This window comes from Loxodonta africana, chromosome 15, assembly GCF_030014295.1.
Source record: "Loxodonta africana isolate mLoxAfr1 chromosome 15, mLoxAfr1.hap2, whole genome shotgun sequence".
Classification (NCBI taxonomy): domain Eukaryota; kingdom Metazoa; phylum Chordata; class Mammalia; order Proboscidea; family Elephantidae; genus Loxodonta; species Loxodonta africana.
The window spans coordinates 29,548,211-29,564,555 of NC_087356.1; the positions used below are offsets into that span (position 1 = coordinate 29,548,211).

General features: G+C 52.0%; 3 protein-coding genes across 10 annotated transcripts; 1 reads left to right on the forward strand and 2 right to left on the reverse strand.

Moving 5' to 3' along the window:
* Positions 1–2,054: 2,054 nt before the first annotated feature.
* Positions 2,055–2,791, reverse strand: MRPL53 (mitochondrial ribosomal protein L53). Its single transcript, XM_003413580.4, has 3 exons — positions 2,687–2,791; positions 2,476–2,588; positions 2,055–2,366 (listed from the first exon to the last, which is right to left on the reverse strand). Exons 1-3 carry the CDS (start codon positions 2,776–2,778, stop codon positions 2,257–2,259), a joined length of 315 nt encoding a protein of 104 aa, XP_003413628.1. The 5' UTR covers positions 2,779–2,791; the 3' UTR covers positions 2,055–2,256.
* A 1,027-nt stretch (positions 2,792–3,818) lies between these two features.
* CCDC142 (coiled-coil domain containing 142) lies at positions 3,819–9,345 on the reverse strand. Of its 4 annotated transcripts, XM_003413581.4 has the most exons (9): positions 8,145–9,345; positions 7,777–7,863; positions 7,530–7,697; positions 7,247–7,377; positions 7,060–7,173; positions 4,947–5,061; positions 4,566–4,743; positions 4,219–4,418; positions 3,819–4,077 (listed from the first exon to the last, which is right to left on the reverse strand). In XM_003413581.4, exons 1-9 carry the CDS (start codon positions 9,217–9,219, stop codon positions 3,821–3,823), a joined length of 2,325 nt encoding a protein of 774 aa, XP_003413629.1. In that variant the 5' UTR covers positions 9,220–9,345; the 3' UTR covers positions 3,819–3,820. The 4 variants fall into 4 exon arrangements, with proteins under 4 accessions (XP_003413629.1, XP_023408564.1, XP_023408565.1 ...); XM_023552796.2 differs by having other exon boundaries at positions 3,819–4,418; XM_023552798.2 differs by lacking the exon at positions 4,566–4,743 and having other exon boundaries at positions 3,843–4,077.
* Positions 9,346–9,350: 5 nt separating this feature from the next.
* TTC31 (tetratricopeptide repeat domain 31) lies at positions 9,351–16,251 on the forward strand. 5 transcript variants are annotated; one of them, XM_064268760.1, is made up of 13 exons: positions 9,351–9,516; positions 9,676–9,764; positions 12,728–12,830; positions 12,950–13,179; positions 13,357–13,440; positions 13,847–13,924; positions 14,013–14,093; positions 14,193–14,387; positions 14,700–14,751; positions 14,832–14,922; positions 15,005–15,146; positions 15,353–15,448; positions 15,632–16,251. In XM_064268760.1, the coding sequence occupies exons 1-13, from the start codon at positions 9,477–9,479 to the stop codon at positions 15,929–15,931; spliced, it is 1,581 nt and encodes a 526-aa protein (XP_064124830.1). In that variant the 5' UTR covers positions 9,351–9,476; the 3' UTR covers positions 15,932–16,251. The 5 variants fall into 5 exon arrangements, with proteins under 5 accessions (XP_064124830.1, XP_064124831.1, XP_064124832.1 ...); XM_064268761.1 differs by having other exon boundaries at positions 15,635–16,251; XM_064268762.1 differs by having other exon boundaries at positions 13,847–13,903.
* The last annotated feature ends 94 nt before the right edge of the window (positions 16,252–16,345 follow it).

The window sequence follows — 16,345 nt, forward strand, 5'->3', positions numbered from 1 at the left end:
ACAATAGTATGAGGACTCTTGGATGACAGTACTTACTATGCTCCCAGCAACACTATAGGCACTCTACAGATATTAACTCGTTTAATTCTCTCAATAGTCCTATGAGGTAAAAAAACGAGAGAACGGGCACTGAGAGATTAAGGAATTCTGAGAGAATAAATAAAAATTCACGGAACTAATGAAGGCAAAGCTGGGATTTCAAGCCCAGGCAGCTGCAGCCTGACTCTTCACTACCACACTGTACTGCTGCCTCCTGCTGTTTGTCTTTTTTAAAGGGGGAGAGAGGGAGACAAAAGAATCCTTTAAAGATTAAAAACAAAAAAAACTGTTGCACTGGACTCATAGTGATCCTATGTGTATCAGAACAGAACTGTGTTCCATGGGGTTTCCAATGGCCGATTTTTCAGAAGTAGATGGTTAGACCTTTCTTCCAACGCCTTCTGAACTGCAAACCTTTCAGTTAACAGCTGGGCATTTAGCCATTTGTGCCACCCAGGGACTGCCGTTTTAAGTAGGGAAGCAGCATAGCAATAATGTTATCATTAGGCTCATGGGACAGTACTGGACAAAGTACACAGCAGGCAAGGTATGGAGGTCCCTGATTGCTGGCTGAGCATTCTGAAGTTCTTCTCTAAACCAGTGGCTTTCAATCTTTTTTTTTTCTACAACTCATAGAAAGAAATAATTTTATTGCAGATACAGGAGCCCCAGTGGCGCAATGGTTAAACATTCAGCTGCTAATCAAAAGGTTGGCAGTTCAAACCCACCAGCAGCTCCACAGGAGAAAAGACCTGGCGATCTGCTCCCAGAAAGATTACAACCCAGGAAACACTACGGAGCAGTTCTACCCTGTCATATAAGGTCACTATGAGTCGGAATCAACTCGACAGCACACAACAACATGCAGATACACACACATACACACACTGTATATTTTATATACATATTATGGAAACCCTGGTGGCGTCGTGGTTAAGAGTTCGACTGCTAAACAAAAGCTTGGCAGTTCGAATCCACCAGGTGATCCCTGGAAACCCGGTGAGGCAGTTCTACTGTCCTACAGGGTCACTATGAGTCAGAATCGACTCAATGGCAACAGATTTAGTTTTGGTTTTATTATATGCTTAAAACCAAAGTTTCCTAAAAGAACACCTCCCATACCGTAAGCCTTGCGCTTTGATACTTTTTTATTCTATTCCACTTTTTTTAAGGCTGATTTAACCCCCTAAATTGATTCCATGATACACATTATGGTGGTAACCCAGTATGAAAAACGCTACTTTAGACACTGTTTCCTGAAACAGATAGTAGTGGGAGATAAAACCAGTGATATGCTTTGGAAAGATAACATTAAGCAGCAGCAAAAAATGATTAGGAAAGAGAGATCAGGTGGGAGAGTGCAACAATGATGTAGGAGAGTGAACAGGAATGAGAGAACATTTAGGAGCTTTTGTTTAAAACAGAAATAATCTGAATTTACTAACTGAACAGTCAGGGAAAGGAAGAGAACAGAGATAATGCTGTGGTTTCCAGCCTGCGTGGCTAAGTAGATGAAGTACCTTTAAAAGAAATGGGGAAGTCAGGGGAGAGACAACTATGTGTAAAACTTTTAAATCTATTTTGCTCAAGGAGTATTGGTGGGATTTTGGGGAGATTAGTAGCAGGTAACCTGAATGGTGAGACTGTAGCACAGAAATTGGGATTAGAGCCAAACAAAAATGCAGGGATTAAGTCCGTAGAGGGTAGTTCCTGTTAGGAGAGGATGAGACAGACACTCCAGGAAGAATAGAGTGAAAGAAAAGATGAAGGTAAACCTACACAGATAACTGAAAATTAAACATGCTGAGAAGAATGAGGACCCAGGAGAAAGGGTTTCCACAAGGGGGTGAATTCCAAGTGACAGATGCTACTGAGATGGAGAGATGAAAACTAAGCAAACAGCTCTGGTTTAAGTTAATCTCAAGAGTAAGAGGTACCTTGAGTGTGTGGTGGCAGAAATCAAACTCAAAAGGGTTATACCGCGAGTGATGATAAGAAAGTGAAATAAATTCAAGTTCGTCCACACTCCTCTACGATTCTCTCTCATCCCAGAAACACTGGTTGGATTTACAGCCGCAGGGCTTCTTTGGAGGGAGGAGGGAGGAGGGTGGGTGAGAGGGGTGTGCTCCTTGGCCCTCCAGATAGTGATCTGAATGATGAGGTCAAGCTCTTCTTACGTTTCAGGCTAAAATCTGTCTGTTGGCCTCTTCCTCGCTGTCAGTTCCGCCCGGTACCGGCGCCCTTCGCGTGGATGTGAGCGATGAAGGCAGTAAGCATTTCCTGGGCGGTGAGGTGGAAGCCGCGCATAATCAGGCGGCGTCCGTCTTCTGGGGAAGAAACAAACGAGTAAGGCACTGGGAGTAAGGCAAGGCTGGGGCTGAGGGGAGCGCGGGCTGTCTGCCGCCCCCTCCCGCCCGACTCCCCACGCGAGCCCACCGAACAGCACGTCCACGCAGGGTTCGGAGCCGTCGTGCCTCACGTCCACAGTCACCACGCAGTTGAGGTTGGTGGCGCGGACCTTCTCGCTGCTCACCGCCTGGAGGAAGGTCCTGCGGTGGTAAAACGCAGGCGTCGTGAGCGCCGGGCGAGGCGGCTCCGACCCGCAGTGGGAGCAAGGCGCGCCCTTTCCCACCCCGCCTCCGCGTACCTTGTAGATTCCACGTTCTTCTCGAAGGGACAGAACTGAACACGAACCTCCTTAACCACCCGGAGCCCGAGCCTAGCCAAGGCCGCCGCCATTGTGACTTCCGCCCCGGAAGGGACTCGCGCATGCGGAAGTCTTGCCCACAACCAGAGGCTGCGCGCTTCGGCAGTAGTTCCGCCGGGATCGGCCGCATAGGGGGTTCCGCCGCTGTCCTCCGCTCCGGGTCTCTCAGTCCAAGAGGTGGGAAGGGAGGCGGGAGGAAGAGGTGATTTCGGCGCATGGTATGGAGGCAGCTAAATTAGCCTGCTAGGGTCACACAGTGAGGGGCCCAGAGTAACCGATGAGTAAATACTACCTATCGTTAATAGTCCTTTTGTACGAGTCAGGGTGCAGACAATAAAAAAAATAGTGCAAAACCTCTTTGCACCAGGCTCGAACACGTCCGTCTTCTGCAGCCTTTTCCCTTCGGTATCCTGCTGTGCCAAATCTCGGTTAAGACCATTTTAAATCCTGGTCCCCGCCATGGGCGGGGAAGACTACTCCTGCAGGGATTCTATGCCTACCAAGAGGTAAACCGATTAAACATGCTGAACTCTGAGTAACCAAAACTTAAACGTGATGGTCCTACAGCTCAGAATTCTTGAATGGCTGAAAGTAGTACTGGGGAAGGAAGTACAGGGTAACAGCCCTGGGAGTGATCCAGGTGCAGAAATGCCTATCTCATCTCTGTGGTTCCTGATGAATTATCTTTGTTTTCAGCCTAGCTCCTGGGACTTAAGAGGAAGTGGCATCTAGGCTCTGCTTTCTATTGGTGTTCCCTTCCCCTGTTCCCTAGGATCCACCCCTCTAGCCCTCCTCTCAGCTTCAGGCCCTGAGATGTTTTCACTGATGGGAAACCAGGCCTGAGTCTCTGAAGGATGCCGACCCGCAGGTTCCAGGCTGTGCTTTTGCCCTTTACTTTGGATTCCTGGCTCTGGAGCGACCTTGGATTCTTAGCTTGTACCAGGCTCCGAGTAGCTTGTGTATGCTTTCCCGAGCTCCCAGTTCCAGGTTTCTTTAATATGCAGTTCGAGATGTCTGAGCTTCTTCAGCTAGAGATGGGGAGCTCTGACTTCCTAGCTCCTGGTCCCAGGCTCCTTACTGTTCAGGACCAGTGCCCAGGCAGGAAAGAAAAGGCAGGTGCCAGCGGGGGCGCTGGTGCTGCCTCAGGGCAAGCCAGGCCTGCTGATTTCCCACGAGGTAAGCCTCCGGGTTAGGTCCTCCTCCCCACAGTGTGCTTAGCAACTGAGCTGTCTGGGCTGGGGCTGCTGCAGGCCGAAGAGGGGGCTCCAAGCTTTCCAGGCTGTTGAGGCTGCTGCCGGGCAATTCCGTGGTCTGGACCTCATGACAAGCACCTGGTGAGGCCAGAGCGGAAAGCAGGTGGTTTGAGAGGAGATGCTGAAGCCAGACCAGTGGTGAGGATGCGTTGGGGGCGGGGTAAATAAAGTAGTGCCTCAGGGCGAAGAGCCAGGGGTTGGCAAGGGGGAGTGACTCACAGCAACAGGGAAGTCTCTTGTAGACTCGTGTTTTGGGTAAGGGCTGCTGCAATAAACATAGCAGGGCCCCATCCAGCTGCTGGAAGATGTTGAGCATAAGCAGTGTCTGGCGAAGGTCGGGCGACAGGCCCCACTGCTCCTCTTCCAGCAATTCCCGGACGACGCCAAAGTCCCGTCTGAGCTGCAGCGCCCCCTGCAGGCTGAAGGCCAAGGTACATTGTTGCTGCCTGACCCTCCTGCCTCCGCAAACTCTGCCCCACTTACCCTCCGACCCTTTCTCCAGTTCTCCCCCTGCCATTGCTCTCCCCCTGCCATTGTCCCCTGTCATTGTCTCCTTTTCTCCCCACCTGAACCGGATCCTGTGGGTGAGGATATGATCGAGCCAGGCACCCAGGGTGGCTGTCAGTGCCTGACCGAGGGCAGGAGCCTGGGCTTTGGGTGGCAATCCCTGCAATCCTTGTAACACAGGCTCCAGTACGGTGCGGACCACCAACCCAGCATACTCAGTAGGAACGCTAGGCAGTTCTGGAGTGAGGGAAGAGAAAGGGCTATGGAGATACACGGAGCCCCATTTAGGAACCCCTAAATGGAGTGTTTGGTGGAAGAGTAGGATTTCTGGGGTGGGAGTGGGTCCACTGAAGGTGGGGGGGGGATAAGGCCAAGGTTTTGAGGGGAGGGGACACCATTACCCCCTTGGGTCCCTGGAAGGATATGCTGGCATGAGTTACCAGAGCAGAGACGAAGCCGCCAGTACCGACCCCGTGGCATGTAGAGCTCAAAGCCCTGTGTGGCTTGTTTATAACATTCTTGAGAAAAGAGACTTAGTGACTCTTCAGGCAGGAGCTGTGGGGCAGGGAGAAAGTAAAAGGGGCTTATTTGTTAGGCACTTATCACGTTATGATGCCTTTCTAAATCTGAGGTGCTTAATCTGGGGTCCATCAAACCCCAGAACTGTATGCAATATAATTGTGTCATCCTGGAAATTTCCTAAAGAGAAGTGCCGTAGCTTTCATTGGGTTTTCCACTAGGTTTGGACTCAAAAAAGACCATGAGCAATTACCTTAGGATTACCCTGCGTCCCCCAGCTTGGTTTAGAAGATGGCAGATCTTTGAGGTTAATTTTATTCTATAGGAACATTAACAGTTTAAAAAGAGAGACACCCCTCCACTCCTCAGTGTTAAAAAACACATGACAGGGAGAGGGGCTGCATGATCTGGAAATGCACAGAGAGGAATTGTACCAACCTGGTTATCATCTACAAAAGGGAGGCCCACTAAGCTGGATCAAACATTTGTCATTGCCTTCACTGTTCCTCTCCTGCTCTTAAACAATGGTTCCCATCACTTGTGAGACAAAGCCCACATCCCTTGGGCTGGTCTGCAATGCCCTCCACAATTTGATGCCAACCAGCTTAGTTCCCCCCTACATACACAGAGGGAGCCTCTGCTCTGTCAGGTCATCTCCCCACTATTCCCACAAGGTTCTATGAACCGCCCACCCTTAGTACCATTTGCCCACCCTTAGTACCATCTAGCCACAGGTCCTGTGCAGAGCTTCTGTGACCACAGGGCCACGATGGGCTTCCCTCCTTAGAGCTTCTACAACTATCACTATCTACTTTACTCATGATGAGCCTGCTCTGGCACATGATGAGTTTAAGGAGGTAGCAGTAAATAAAGGTGGAAATCCGCAACCAGCAAATGCAGATGCTGGAAGCCAAGAAGAGCTCCACTGTGGAAGTCCACGGCACCAAAGCACTGTGGGTGGGCAGGAATGTAGAGAGAAAAGGAGCAGAGGCTCAAGGACTGAACTCTAAAATCATGTCCCTATTCGGGCAAAGAGTGAAAAATCTGTCAGGGACAGAAAACAAAAACCAGAGAGACATCTCCCAGAGTAGGAAAAGATAAATGTGCAAAATGGGGGAAAATTAAAATAGAAGCACAATAGCTTTATTCATAAAAATAGAAGAAAATATTAGAAGAAACAGCCAAGAGTGGGCAAAAAATTACCACTGAGGAACAGGAATTAGCGGTAGAGTGGGAGGTAATTGAAGTGCTAGTTTTTTCATTAAAAGCCTTGTAAAATAAGACTATTTCACTTGTAATGATGGACATGCATTACTTTAATAAAAATACAAATTAAACTTTTAAAAAGAGTAGCGGCATTATATTGAAAGCTAGTAAGGGGAAAGATTCAATCATTTATCCTGCTTTTTCTAGACAAAATACACCAAATAATGAGGGCAAGTTTCTCTTTATAGGAGTAATGCAGCTAACGAATGAAGCAGGAATGGAATTGGAATGGCATCACTTTGCAACCCTTAATGAAATAATGGAACTAGGCAATGATCTAAGAGCTCGGTTGCTAACCAAAAGGTTAGCAGTTTGAATCCACCAGTTGCTCCTTGGAAACCCTATAGGGCAGTTCTCCTCTGTCCTGTAGGGTCACTATGAGTCAGAATTGACTCGACAGCAGTGGGTTTGGTTTTTTGGTTTAGGCAATGATCATTAATGGCTGTTAACATCACAGAATGACAGCCTGACATCATTAGGGGTACAGAGAAATATAGATGAAACAAAATTGACCATGAGTTGATAACTATTAAAATCTCAGTGATGGAAACACAGGGTCTGCTATACTCCTCTCCATTTTTGTATAGGTCTGAAGTTTTGCATGATAAAAAGTTACAAAGAATAAATAAAACATGAACAGAACAAGAGAAGAAATTTATCAGAGACTCCGAGGAGATTCCAAGTCTCTGAAATGTTCCAACCCCCTCTCCCCCAAGCTGGGCACAGAAGAGGGTCTTAAATTACCGCCGTCAAGGCTCCTGCTCTCACCTGGATCTGTGAAATCAGCTTCTGGATCTCCAGGCCTAGCTGTTGCTCCACCTCCAGGGCCAAGCTTTCCTCTGAGGCTAGGCTAGACAGAGCTTGTGCCTCATGCAATAGAGGCTTTGGGCAGAAACAGGGATTAAGGTCTTAGCCTACCCCAGGCCACTCCCCTCCCGACTCCCCAGTCACTCACAGGCAAGTCCTTCTGGATCAGGAGCAGGAAAGAGCCTGGGGTCCATGCTGCCAAGTGCTGCTGAGCTCTTCCCAAGAGCCAGAGCAAGGTGGTCTGGAGGGTACAGAGCCCGAGGGCAAGGGGTGCAGGGCCTGAGGAGAACAGAAGAGTATTTGAGGGGTCTGTGAGTATTTGAGGGGCCATGCATCTTTGGGAGGAGGCAGACTTCAGAATGGAGTAAAGGGGGAAAAGGGGACATTCTCAACCATTTTCTTGTCCTCCCAGCCCCAGCCCGTCATCTCACCTGGAGGCTTACAGAGGATCAGCCCTGACCTGGGTTCCTGAAGGGCATCCAAGAGAGGGGGGAAGAGCTGTTGCAGAAGTTCAGTGGTTCGAGAGCACGTGCTACCATCCCAGGAAGGGGGAAGGCTGTTCTGATCCCCATGAGCTGATCCCAAGGCCTGGCAGAAGCCTGAGGATGAAGGGGGATGGTCTGATAGGGGATGGACAACCTGGGACTCATGACACACTCAGTGCCCCTTCCTTCTCACCTTGGTCCCAGCTCCAGATAAGCGACTGGTGAAGTAGGTTGTGGCACAAAGAAGCCAGCTCCTTCTCACACTCCTGAGGTAGTGATGCTAGTGAGAGAAATTACCCTGGAGCCTGAAAACAAGGCCTCTTTTCTACAACCACTGCCCACTCAATGATGGGGAGCAGGGGGAACAGGCTGCCTCCAAAACTCATAACTTGGGCGGAAAGCAAGACTTTGCCTTGAAAACTCAGACACTATAGTCTGAAACCCATCAACATTCAATCTAAAGGGCCTGCTTTTGTAGCCAGGCTGGCAGACAAGTGAGCTGACTAGGGATAAGGAAGAAACCCCAGCCTTCCCAAACGCCCACCCAGGCCAATCACTCACCCTGACCCAGTGCCTGACTCAGCTGTTGTGCTGCTGCCCTAAGGTCCTTCCAAGGTCCCAGCTTCAGGTCCAGACTCTGAGCACAGGCCGCCCACAGCAGGGTCCAATACTGGCTCCACAGGGCCCCAGCCCCTCCAAGCCCCAGTCCACTGCTGGATGAACCCGCCACGCCCTCCACCAGCCCCAGCAGCCCTGGCAGCAGCTCCCGCTCCTCTTGGCACTGTCTGCGAAGCTGGTCCCGCAAGCCTGATCCGCTGAGCGCCTCGTCCAGCCGACCTGCTACCTGGCAACCTCGTTCCCCCGCCAGGAGGCGGAGCACTCGGGCCGGGGTAAAGGGGCGCGCTACCCCTGGGACGTGGCTCCTGGCTTTTGCCAGTAGCTGATGGTAGGCGGGAAGCACCAGCAGCAGCTCGGAGAGTTGAGATGACAGGCCCGGGCTGGAGGGCGCCCGGCCCAGAACGCGAAGCTGCATTTCGATAGCAGCATCCAGGCGCTGGGTGGCTAGTCCTACGAGACGCGTCAAGAGCAGCGGCTCGAGGGCCTCAAGAGGCCGGGTCCGCAGGACGGCCCCTCGGGAAGCGTAAGGCAGCACGTCTCTACAAAGCTGGAGCAAAGGGCTGGGGCCGAGCGATGGTGTGCCGGGACTTAGGGTCCACAGGAGGCGCACGGCCGCCTGCAGGTGACGGGCGCAGTCGCGGGCCCGGAGGAGCTGCTCCCGCTCACCGTGCAGCCGCAGTAACACGGCCCGAAGACGCTGCAGGGCTGGAGGGATCTGGCCGCCCGCTGCCGGCTCCCGCCTCCAGTCTGCAGCCCCAGCTGCGTCGTCCTCCCTCGCGCCCGCGGGTGCCGGCCCAGCCCACCACGGCTGCCCTCCCGGCGCTGCGCCTGGTCGCGGGTCCAGGCAGGGGATGCTCTCGGCAACCGGCAGCCCCCGCCAGCCGCGAACCTCCCCCGGGAGGGCGCCCGCCCGCCTTCCCTCCCACGGCTCCTCCCCAGCACCCCCAGGTTGCACCCACAGCGGCGGCACGGTAGAGAGCGGAGGCAGAAGGCCACCCGAGCGAGACGCCTGGGCCATCGGAAGGCGGGTCCAGAACGGACCTAACGATTTCCGCTTCCAGGCACGGCCCAACGCCCGCCGTAGCCGGGACTCCGCCCCATCCCTAGAGCTCTTGTCTCTTGCGGGGAAGCGTCCGGAACTGTCATGAACTCTCTCGGGCTCCGTAATCAGAGGCTTCTGCCCATAACAAAGATGGCCACCTACTCTGTTCCACCCTGCCCTTTGGTCGATGTCAAACAGATTATCTTTCACTTTCGGGTCACTGCTGACAGGAGATGGAGCGGATTCCGAAGACTGTGGGGCGGATCCAGCTAGGTGAGCGGGAGTCAAAGACGGGAGGGGGTCTAGGAGGGCAAAGTGGGCCTACCTGAGTCTACCTGTGGACAGTTTCAACAGGATTTTAAGTTTCACGCGGTGGGCTCTGGCTTCGAACCAGAGCCCCCTGACACGCGGCGCCGCCCTCCTTTCCTGTAGACTGTCCTCTGCAGTCTGGCTGCCCGCTGGGAGTCTCTGCCGTCCCTAAACTCTGTAAGGAATTCTGTCCTGAGGACTACGGTGAAGAGGTAAAAGGGACTCCCAGCTTCCCTCAGCCCTGTTTATCTCTGTCAAGCCTCTTTTCCTCCAGCCTGTGCTGAGTCCTGCGCTGGGCTCTGGAGGTTTGGGGGTGGCATAGCCTCAGGCCCTTCCCTGGAGGAGCACTGTAAGGAGTGGGGGCACGGGCGGGGACAGAGGACTGCTGTCAGGATAAATGCTGGAAGTGGGCTGGATAGGACAAACGAAGGCCTGAGTTGAGGGTAGTGGGGTGGGTAGGAGTTTCTTAGGGAAAAACAGAATGGACAGAGGGGACAGTGTGAGTAAAGACACTGAGAAAAGGAAAAGTTAAGAGAACACACTGAAGTGGGATCGAAGTGGAGGGTTTGGTTGGGGCAGTTTAAGAGATGGGGCTGGAATAGAGGCACCAAGTGGCTTGAAAGTCCTTGTCTGGTACAGGGGTTTGGATGTCCTCAAGTGGACAACAGGAGGGATAGTTTGAGAGCACTGAGAAGCTATACTTCCACCTGCTTCTTGGACATTTCTTTTAAAACTTTAAACTCAAGAAACTCAGAAATTAATTATTCATCTTTGCACATTCTTTGCTTTTCTCCTAATTTTCATTTTGGTTAATAACACAAACTTCCATCCAGTTGCTTAATCCAGAAATCTGAGAATCACTCTGTAATCTTTTCCTTCCTTTACTACACACGTTTAATCAGGCACTAAAATCTCCTGAAATATCTCAAATTCATTCCAGCTCCATCTGCCACTGCCTTAGTTGAGGGACTCATTCTCTTTGGCCTGATTGGTTGTAATGGCCTGCTAACTAATCATTTCTACCCCAAGACTCATCTTCTTCCCCAGTACTATTTCATTTGAGCTTTTCACTCCCCAAATCAGGTCAACTCCCACCATTGACAGGATAAAGTCCGAACTCACTTGGTCACATGAGATATTTGAGAACACTGGTCCTTGGCTTTACCTCTATTAGAATAGCCTCTTCACCAATCTCTCTGCCTCTGTCTAGTCATTCAACACACACATCTGAGCATCTGCTACATACCAAACACTGTTCTAGGCATTGGGAAGAAAGCAGTAAGACAGACAAAAAAATCCTGCATTCAATGAATTAAAAGTATTAGTAAGTGTGGGCCAGGCCCTGAAGAGCCCTGCCTCGTTTTATAGATGAGAAAGCTGAGGTCCAGAGAGTTAAGCAATTCGTCGCAGCCAGTCAACAAACAAACAACACAGTATGTCAAATCTGGGGCGGGGGGGAGGGTAGGAAAGCAAGGGCAAAATAAGATAGGGAGTGCTGAGTGGAGTTGGGAGGTTGCTGTTTTTAAAAGGGATGGTTAGAGAAGGCCTCCCTGAGGAGGCATTTAAGTAGAATCTGCAGGAGACGAAGGAGTAAGCCATTTACTGGGGAAAGAGCATTCCAGGCAGAGAAAATAACAGGAGAATGCAAAAGCCCTAAGATGGGAGCACACTTGATGTGTTTTAGGAACTGCAAAGGAAGGTGATGAGAGGGTAGGAGATGATTCAGGAAGGTATTGGAGGGCCAGGTTATGAATGCCATAGAGTGAAGTAAGATAGTAACATAGACTGTGTTTGGGCAAAAAGTTGAGACAAACCCACCAGGAAACTGAATTTGAGAATAAGACTTGACAAAAGCGCCCAACATTCTAAATGAAGATGCTGTTGAAACAGGACCATCTCCTGAGGGCAGCCCTGGATCTAAAATTGTTCTGAAAGTTTATTGTACCTTAGTGATCTGAGAGTGTTGCGTATAGATTATCGTAGCAGCCTGGAGTTTCATGTGGCTTCTAAGCTTCTCAGTCAGCCAACCACCTACTGAGTGTCTGCTGTTTCTTCACCTAATTAGGCCACATAAGAACATGATGAGTCTTGCCCTCCAACACTTCCGCTGAGGAAATGACTCTCATCAGAACCACAGAATGTGTGGGCCAGGCCCTGAAGAGCCCTGCCTCATTTTACAGATGAGGAAGCTGAGGCCTAGAGAGTTAAGCAAGTTGTCGCAGAATAACACAGCTAGGGAGTAGCAGAGCCAAACCTAGGATGCAAGTGGCTGCACTCCAATATAGCACTCTTTCCAGTTCCATGCTGCCCCACCAATTAAGACGGCAATAAAAAGCAATGAATAGTAAGGTTCTGATTGTACCATCCAGACTACGTAAGCACAGCTTGGTTCAGAGAGGGCAGAAGTAATTGGAGATCAGAGGGTTTGGGAAGGCTTTGAAGGGAAAGGGGCTTTGAATCAGTCCTTGAAGGTAGAACAAGATGTGGTGAAGTCACAGCCAAAAGGGATCCAAGGGTAGCTAGGGGAAGGCCCCAAGACTGGGAAGAGCCTGGTGTTGGAAGGAGAAAGGCAGCTAAGCAGAGGAGGATTATAAGAGAAGGTTGGAAAAGTCAGCCAAGAAGATCTTTGGAAGGCTCCAAATTCAAGGCTGAGGAGCTAGATTTCATCCAGCCCATTAACCTGGCAATGGAGGATTACTGGCAGTTTTTGAGCTGGGGAGTAATTGCTGTGAGCTGGGTTTTATGAAGTTCATGTAGAGATGAAGTGCAGGGGAGAGACCAGCCAGGAACCGCTGCACTTGTTTAGGTGGGTTATATGGGGGCTTCAGGAATATGACAAGTGGAGCTTGAAGAGCTGGTAAGAGGGCTCTATCCCAGGGGACTCCGTGTAGCTGGCCTAGTGGCAGGTCAAGAGAGAAAATGCCAGATGGTGGAGAAGGCTACGTGCCATGCTGAACCCTTGGGAAGACAGAAAGCAGGGAAGGAAGGTGATACACCATAAAATCCGGGTGCAGAAGATCCTGAGGGGCTGAGGTGGGGGAGGTCAGAGCTAGGTGAAGCTCTCTGGGCTGGGTGGCTGGTTTGTGGCTGCCATAGTGGAGAGGTGAACCCAGCCAAGCCCCTTGCCCTCTCCCAGAGTTTCCCTAAACACCAGCCTCCCCTCTCTCCTCCCCAGGACATAGCGGAGTTTCTTCAGCAGCTTGTGGAGAGTGATCCCCAGGGCCTGCACCAGATCTATGTGGATAAAAGCAGCAGGCGGCTGCAGCTGTGGCATCATGGTGGGCAGTGAAGGGGGCTGGCCCAGGATCAAGGCTGGTACCCTGGGGTGGGCTGGCCCTCAGGTGCTCCCTGCTCTGATGGCCTTCTTTTTTTCCCTTCTCTTTCTTCCTCCTAACAGATTACCTCCTGAACTACTTCTGTGATGAGGAGAAAACGGCTGGACAGTGTGACAGGGGCAAGGGGGCTGAGGGACTGGGCACCTACTGCGGTCTCCGAAAGTCCTTTCTGTCTTCTCCCCAGGAGTCTAAGCCCTGCCCTCAAGCCAACTCTGCCCCTGCATCCTTCCCTGGTGACTCAGACAGCCTCCTTCAGGTGGTCATGCCCCAGAAGCTCCTGGTGACTGAAGAGGTGAGACTTTCAGGAGGGGCTTCACGTCCCCCCGTTCTTTCAATCCCCATGTTCCCATCCCTATATTCTCCCCTAATCTCTACCTTTCAAGTCCTTTCCATACCTGTTGCTTCCCTTTTGGTTTCTATTTCATTCTCCCTCTCTCTTTATTCCTGTCACCTGCCCTTCCTCCTTTAGGAAGCTAATCGCCTAGCTGAGGAGCTGGTGGCTGAGGAGGAGCGTGAGAAGCAGAAAGCAGAGAAGAAACGACTGAAGAAGAAGGTGCCTGGAAGGCTGAAGGAGTGGGAGGAGAGGGGTGGGGGATGGAAGAGGATACCTTGTGAGAATACAGGAAAGAGCTCGAAGTGGCCTGCAGTGGATCCTTTGCCAGGAGGGCCCCTGGGCTCAGGGACTGCAGGTCTCCCCAGAGGCCATATGATAGGGTGGTTCCAGCATGGGCTCTGGAGTCCACTATACTACCTGGGCTGGAACCTGCCTCTCTCCTTACTGGGAGACCTCTGGCTGGTGACTCTTGTCTTTTTTTTTTTAAAACCTATAAAATGAGGGTAATAATGGTAATACCTACCTTGGAGTTACGAGAATTAAATGTGATAGTGTATGGAAACTCTTAGCCAGTACGTTACATTTAGTAAGTGCTGAAACTATATCATCATCATCGTCGTCACAGCGTCAGAAGGAACGAAAGCTGCAGGAGCGCTTGGAGCAGGACAGTGGGGAGGCCAATGTGAGTGTCTCCAGGCAGGTGGTAAGAGCACTGAGGGCCAGGAAGGTGGGGCTGAGAAGGCAGCGGTTCAAGATGATCCCAACTCTGTACCTGACCACCTTCCTTCCAGGCCGAGGCCACCCCCAATGGGGATGGGAGCCCCCCATCCAGCCCCGGGAACTCAACTCAGGGACAGTGTGGTGAGGAAGCGGTGAGAGCCCCCTTCCTTCCCTTTTCCTACCCTCTTCTCCCACCACTCTAGGATGTCCTTCATCCCACACCCACCCCAAACTTTCCTTTCTGCCCACAGGACTCACTGGATCTGTCTAGCACTTTTGTGTCCCTAGCTTTGCGCAAGGTTGGGGATTGGCCCTCCAGTGCCCCAAGAAACAAAGGACTGAGCCAGGAGCCCCAACGCAGGAGCCAGGGCCCCCAGGAGAAGATGGGCCACAACAAAGGGAGCCCTCCAAGAGAAGACAGCCCCAGGCAGAGTCCTAAGGCTGAGGTGAGGTGGGTGGGAGATCCTCAGCTGGAACCAGTGGAAGGAGTGCCGGAACGTTCTGGGAAGTCACATGACCTGAGGGTCCAGGGGGCATCCAGTAGGAGTTCTCTGGCCCTAGGGTCAGGTGACCTGCAGCCAACCTCCATGACTGTTGCCCTAACCCTGCAGAAGATAGGCCCGATACCATCTTGCAAGGGTGTTGTGAGAATTACATGAGATGAGTGACGCAACTGCAAATTAGCTGTTGGAACAAAGGAGAAGGATTTGCGGAAGCAGGGGCCCCAAGGCCTGCTTGACTTTGTTCCCTATCCCTAGGCATCTCCAAGACTGCTGGCAGCTGCCTTACAGCAGAGCCAAGAGCTGGCAAGTGAGACTCTTTCTCTCCCCCTCACCCTACCCTCCCTAGGGTCACCCCATCTGATCCTTACCACTGTCTCTCCTCCCCAGAGCTGGGTAACAGTTTTGCCCAAGATGGTTTCTACCATGAGGCTGTGGCCCTCTTCACTCAGGCCTTGAAGCTCAATCCCCAGGATCACCGGTAGGTGGGGACCTGGCTACTGTGCTGAGAGGTAAGGGAAGGCCGGGTGTTCAGGACCCTGACCTTGGGCACTTTCTGTCAGGTTATTTGGAAACCGCTCCTTCTGCCATGAACGGCTGGGTCAGCTGGCGTGTGCCCTGGCGGATGCCCAGGTGGCCCTTACCCTTTGTCCCGGCTGGCCCCGGGGCCTCTTCCGCCTGGGCAAGGCCCTGATGGGACTGCAGGTAATTGGTCTGGAGCTGGAAGTAGAGGAAGGACTTGGATGGAATGGGCTGGGATTGGGCCTGCACTGACATTTTCTGGGTAAGCTCCTAGTCTCACACTCCTAGTTGTACGAGGAGCTGGGGCCACTTTGGGGAAAGGGCAGCTTTAAGTTCCTTGACCCCTTGACACTTACACTTTCCACTTCCCAAACCCTCTGGGACCAAAGCACTTTGAGGAGGCAGCTGCTGTGTTCCAGGAGACTCTGAGAGGTGGCTCCCAGCCGGATGCAGCTCGGGAGCTCCACTTTTGCCTCCTTCAACTGGTAAGAGAGCCAGGCCCACTCTTGTGCCATGGCAGCAGCAGGGAAAATTGGCTGGGATTGCAACGCCAACCAGTGGCACCTTCTGCCTCAGATGGGCGAGGGAGGACAAGAATGGGTGGGGTGAGGGGTGTGGGCCGTGCTGCTTGAAAAGAGTATCACGTGCCCTTCCTTCTCCATTCTCAGCAGCATCAGCGAAGAGGAAGCCACGCACCACCTCTATCAGCTGGGCTCCCTCAGCCACTTCCACGTGCTGAGCCAGGGGCCCCAGGCCTACTCTCCCTCAGGCCCCCTCGAATCATTGCTCCCAGGGCCCCTGGCCTTCTGTCTCCACCGTCACATTATCCCCCACGACACTTGGGCCATCCTAATTGGCCCCTCCCCCAGGCTCAGAGGAGAGGACCCCATCCTCTCCATCTCCACCATCCCTCAAAGGGAAGGGGCATCCTGGGGCTTGGGTGCCAGCGTCTGCCTCAGGCCAGGTGAGGGACGACCTGTTCATCCTTCACGGCAAGGCCATGTGTACATCTCACAGGATGGGGACACCTGTGTGGTGGTGGCTCACTGCATATTTTGAGACCTAGTACTCTAAAGCCATAGTGAAGGACAACCTTTGCAGTTGTTCCTCTTGCAACATAGAACCTCCTGATGAGTGAAAAGAGCCCCGCGTCCACTGAAAGAGCCTCTCTGGTTCTCAAGCGGATGACTTCTTCTAGGAGAAGTAGGAAAAAAATAAAACCCAAGACTAAAGAAGAGACCTGTACAAAAGTTCTGTTTTTCAGACTATCACAGACCCAGCAAGGAGGCATTTGGGGCACGATCAGCTTCTTGGTCCCAGAAGATTCATTCACCAGCCAGCGCTTTGTGCTGATGAGTGGGGTCACAGTGGTGAATAAGGCC

What these genes read in the sequence shown, in the direction of transcription:
- MRPL53 (XM_003413580.4), bottom strand. Translation starts at nt 2,778, where the DNA reads ATGGCGGCGGCCTTGGCTAGGCTCGGGCTCCGGGTGGTTAAGGAGGTT. An exon ending in AAGAACGTGGAATCTACAAG is followed by an intron (nt 2,589 to 2,686) that starts GTACGCGGAGGC and finishes TTACCACCGCAG; the next exon opens with GACCTTCCTCCAGGCGGTGA. An exon ending in CTGCGTGGACGTGCTGTTCG is followed by an intron (nt 2,367 to 2,475) that starts GTGGGCTCGCGT and finishes TTTCTTCCCCAG; the next exon opens with AAGACGGACGCCGCCTGATT.
- CCDC142 (XM_023552796.2), bottom strand. Translation starts at nt 9,219, where the DNA reads ATGGCCCAGGCGTCTCGCTCGGGTGGCCTTCTGCCTCCGCTCTCTACC. An exon ending in TATCTGGAGCTGGGACCAAG is followed by an intron (nt 7,698 to 7,776) that starts GTGAGAAGGAAG and finishes CTTCATCCTCAG; the next exon opens with GCTTCTGCCAGGCCTTGGGA. An exon ending in ACCCACAGGATCCGGTTCAG is followed by an intron (nt 4,419 to 4,565) that starts GTGGGGAGAAAA and finishes CTTGGCCTTCAG; the next exon opens with CCTGCAGGGGGCGCTGCAGC.
- TTC31 (XM_064268760.1), top strand. Translation starts at nt 9,477, where the DNA reads ATGGAGCGGATTCCGAAGACTGTGGGGCGGATCCAGCTAG. An exon ending in AGAAACGACTGAAGAAGAAG is followed by an intron (nt 13,441 to 13,846) that starts GTGCCTGGAAGG and finishes TCGTCGTCACAG; the next exon opens with CGTCAGAAGGAACGAAAGCT. An exon ending in ACTTTTGCCTCCTTCAACTG is followed by an intron (nt 15,449 to 15,631) that starts GTAAGAGAGCCA and finishes CTCCATTCTCAG; the next exon opens with CAGCATCAGCGAAGAGGAAG.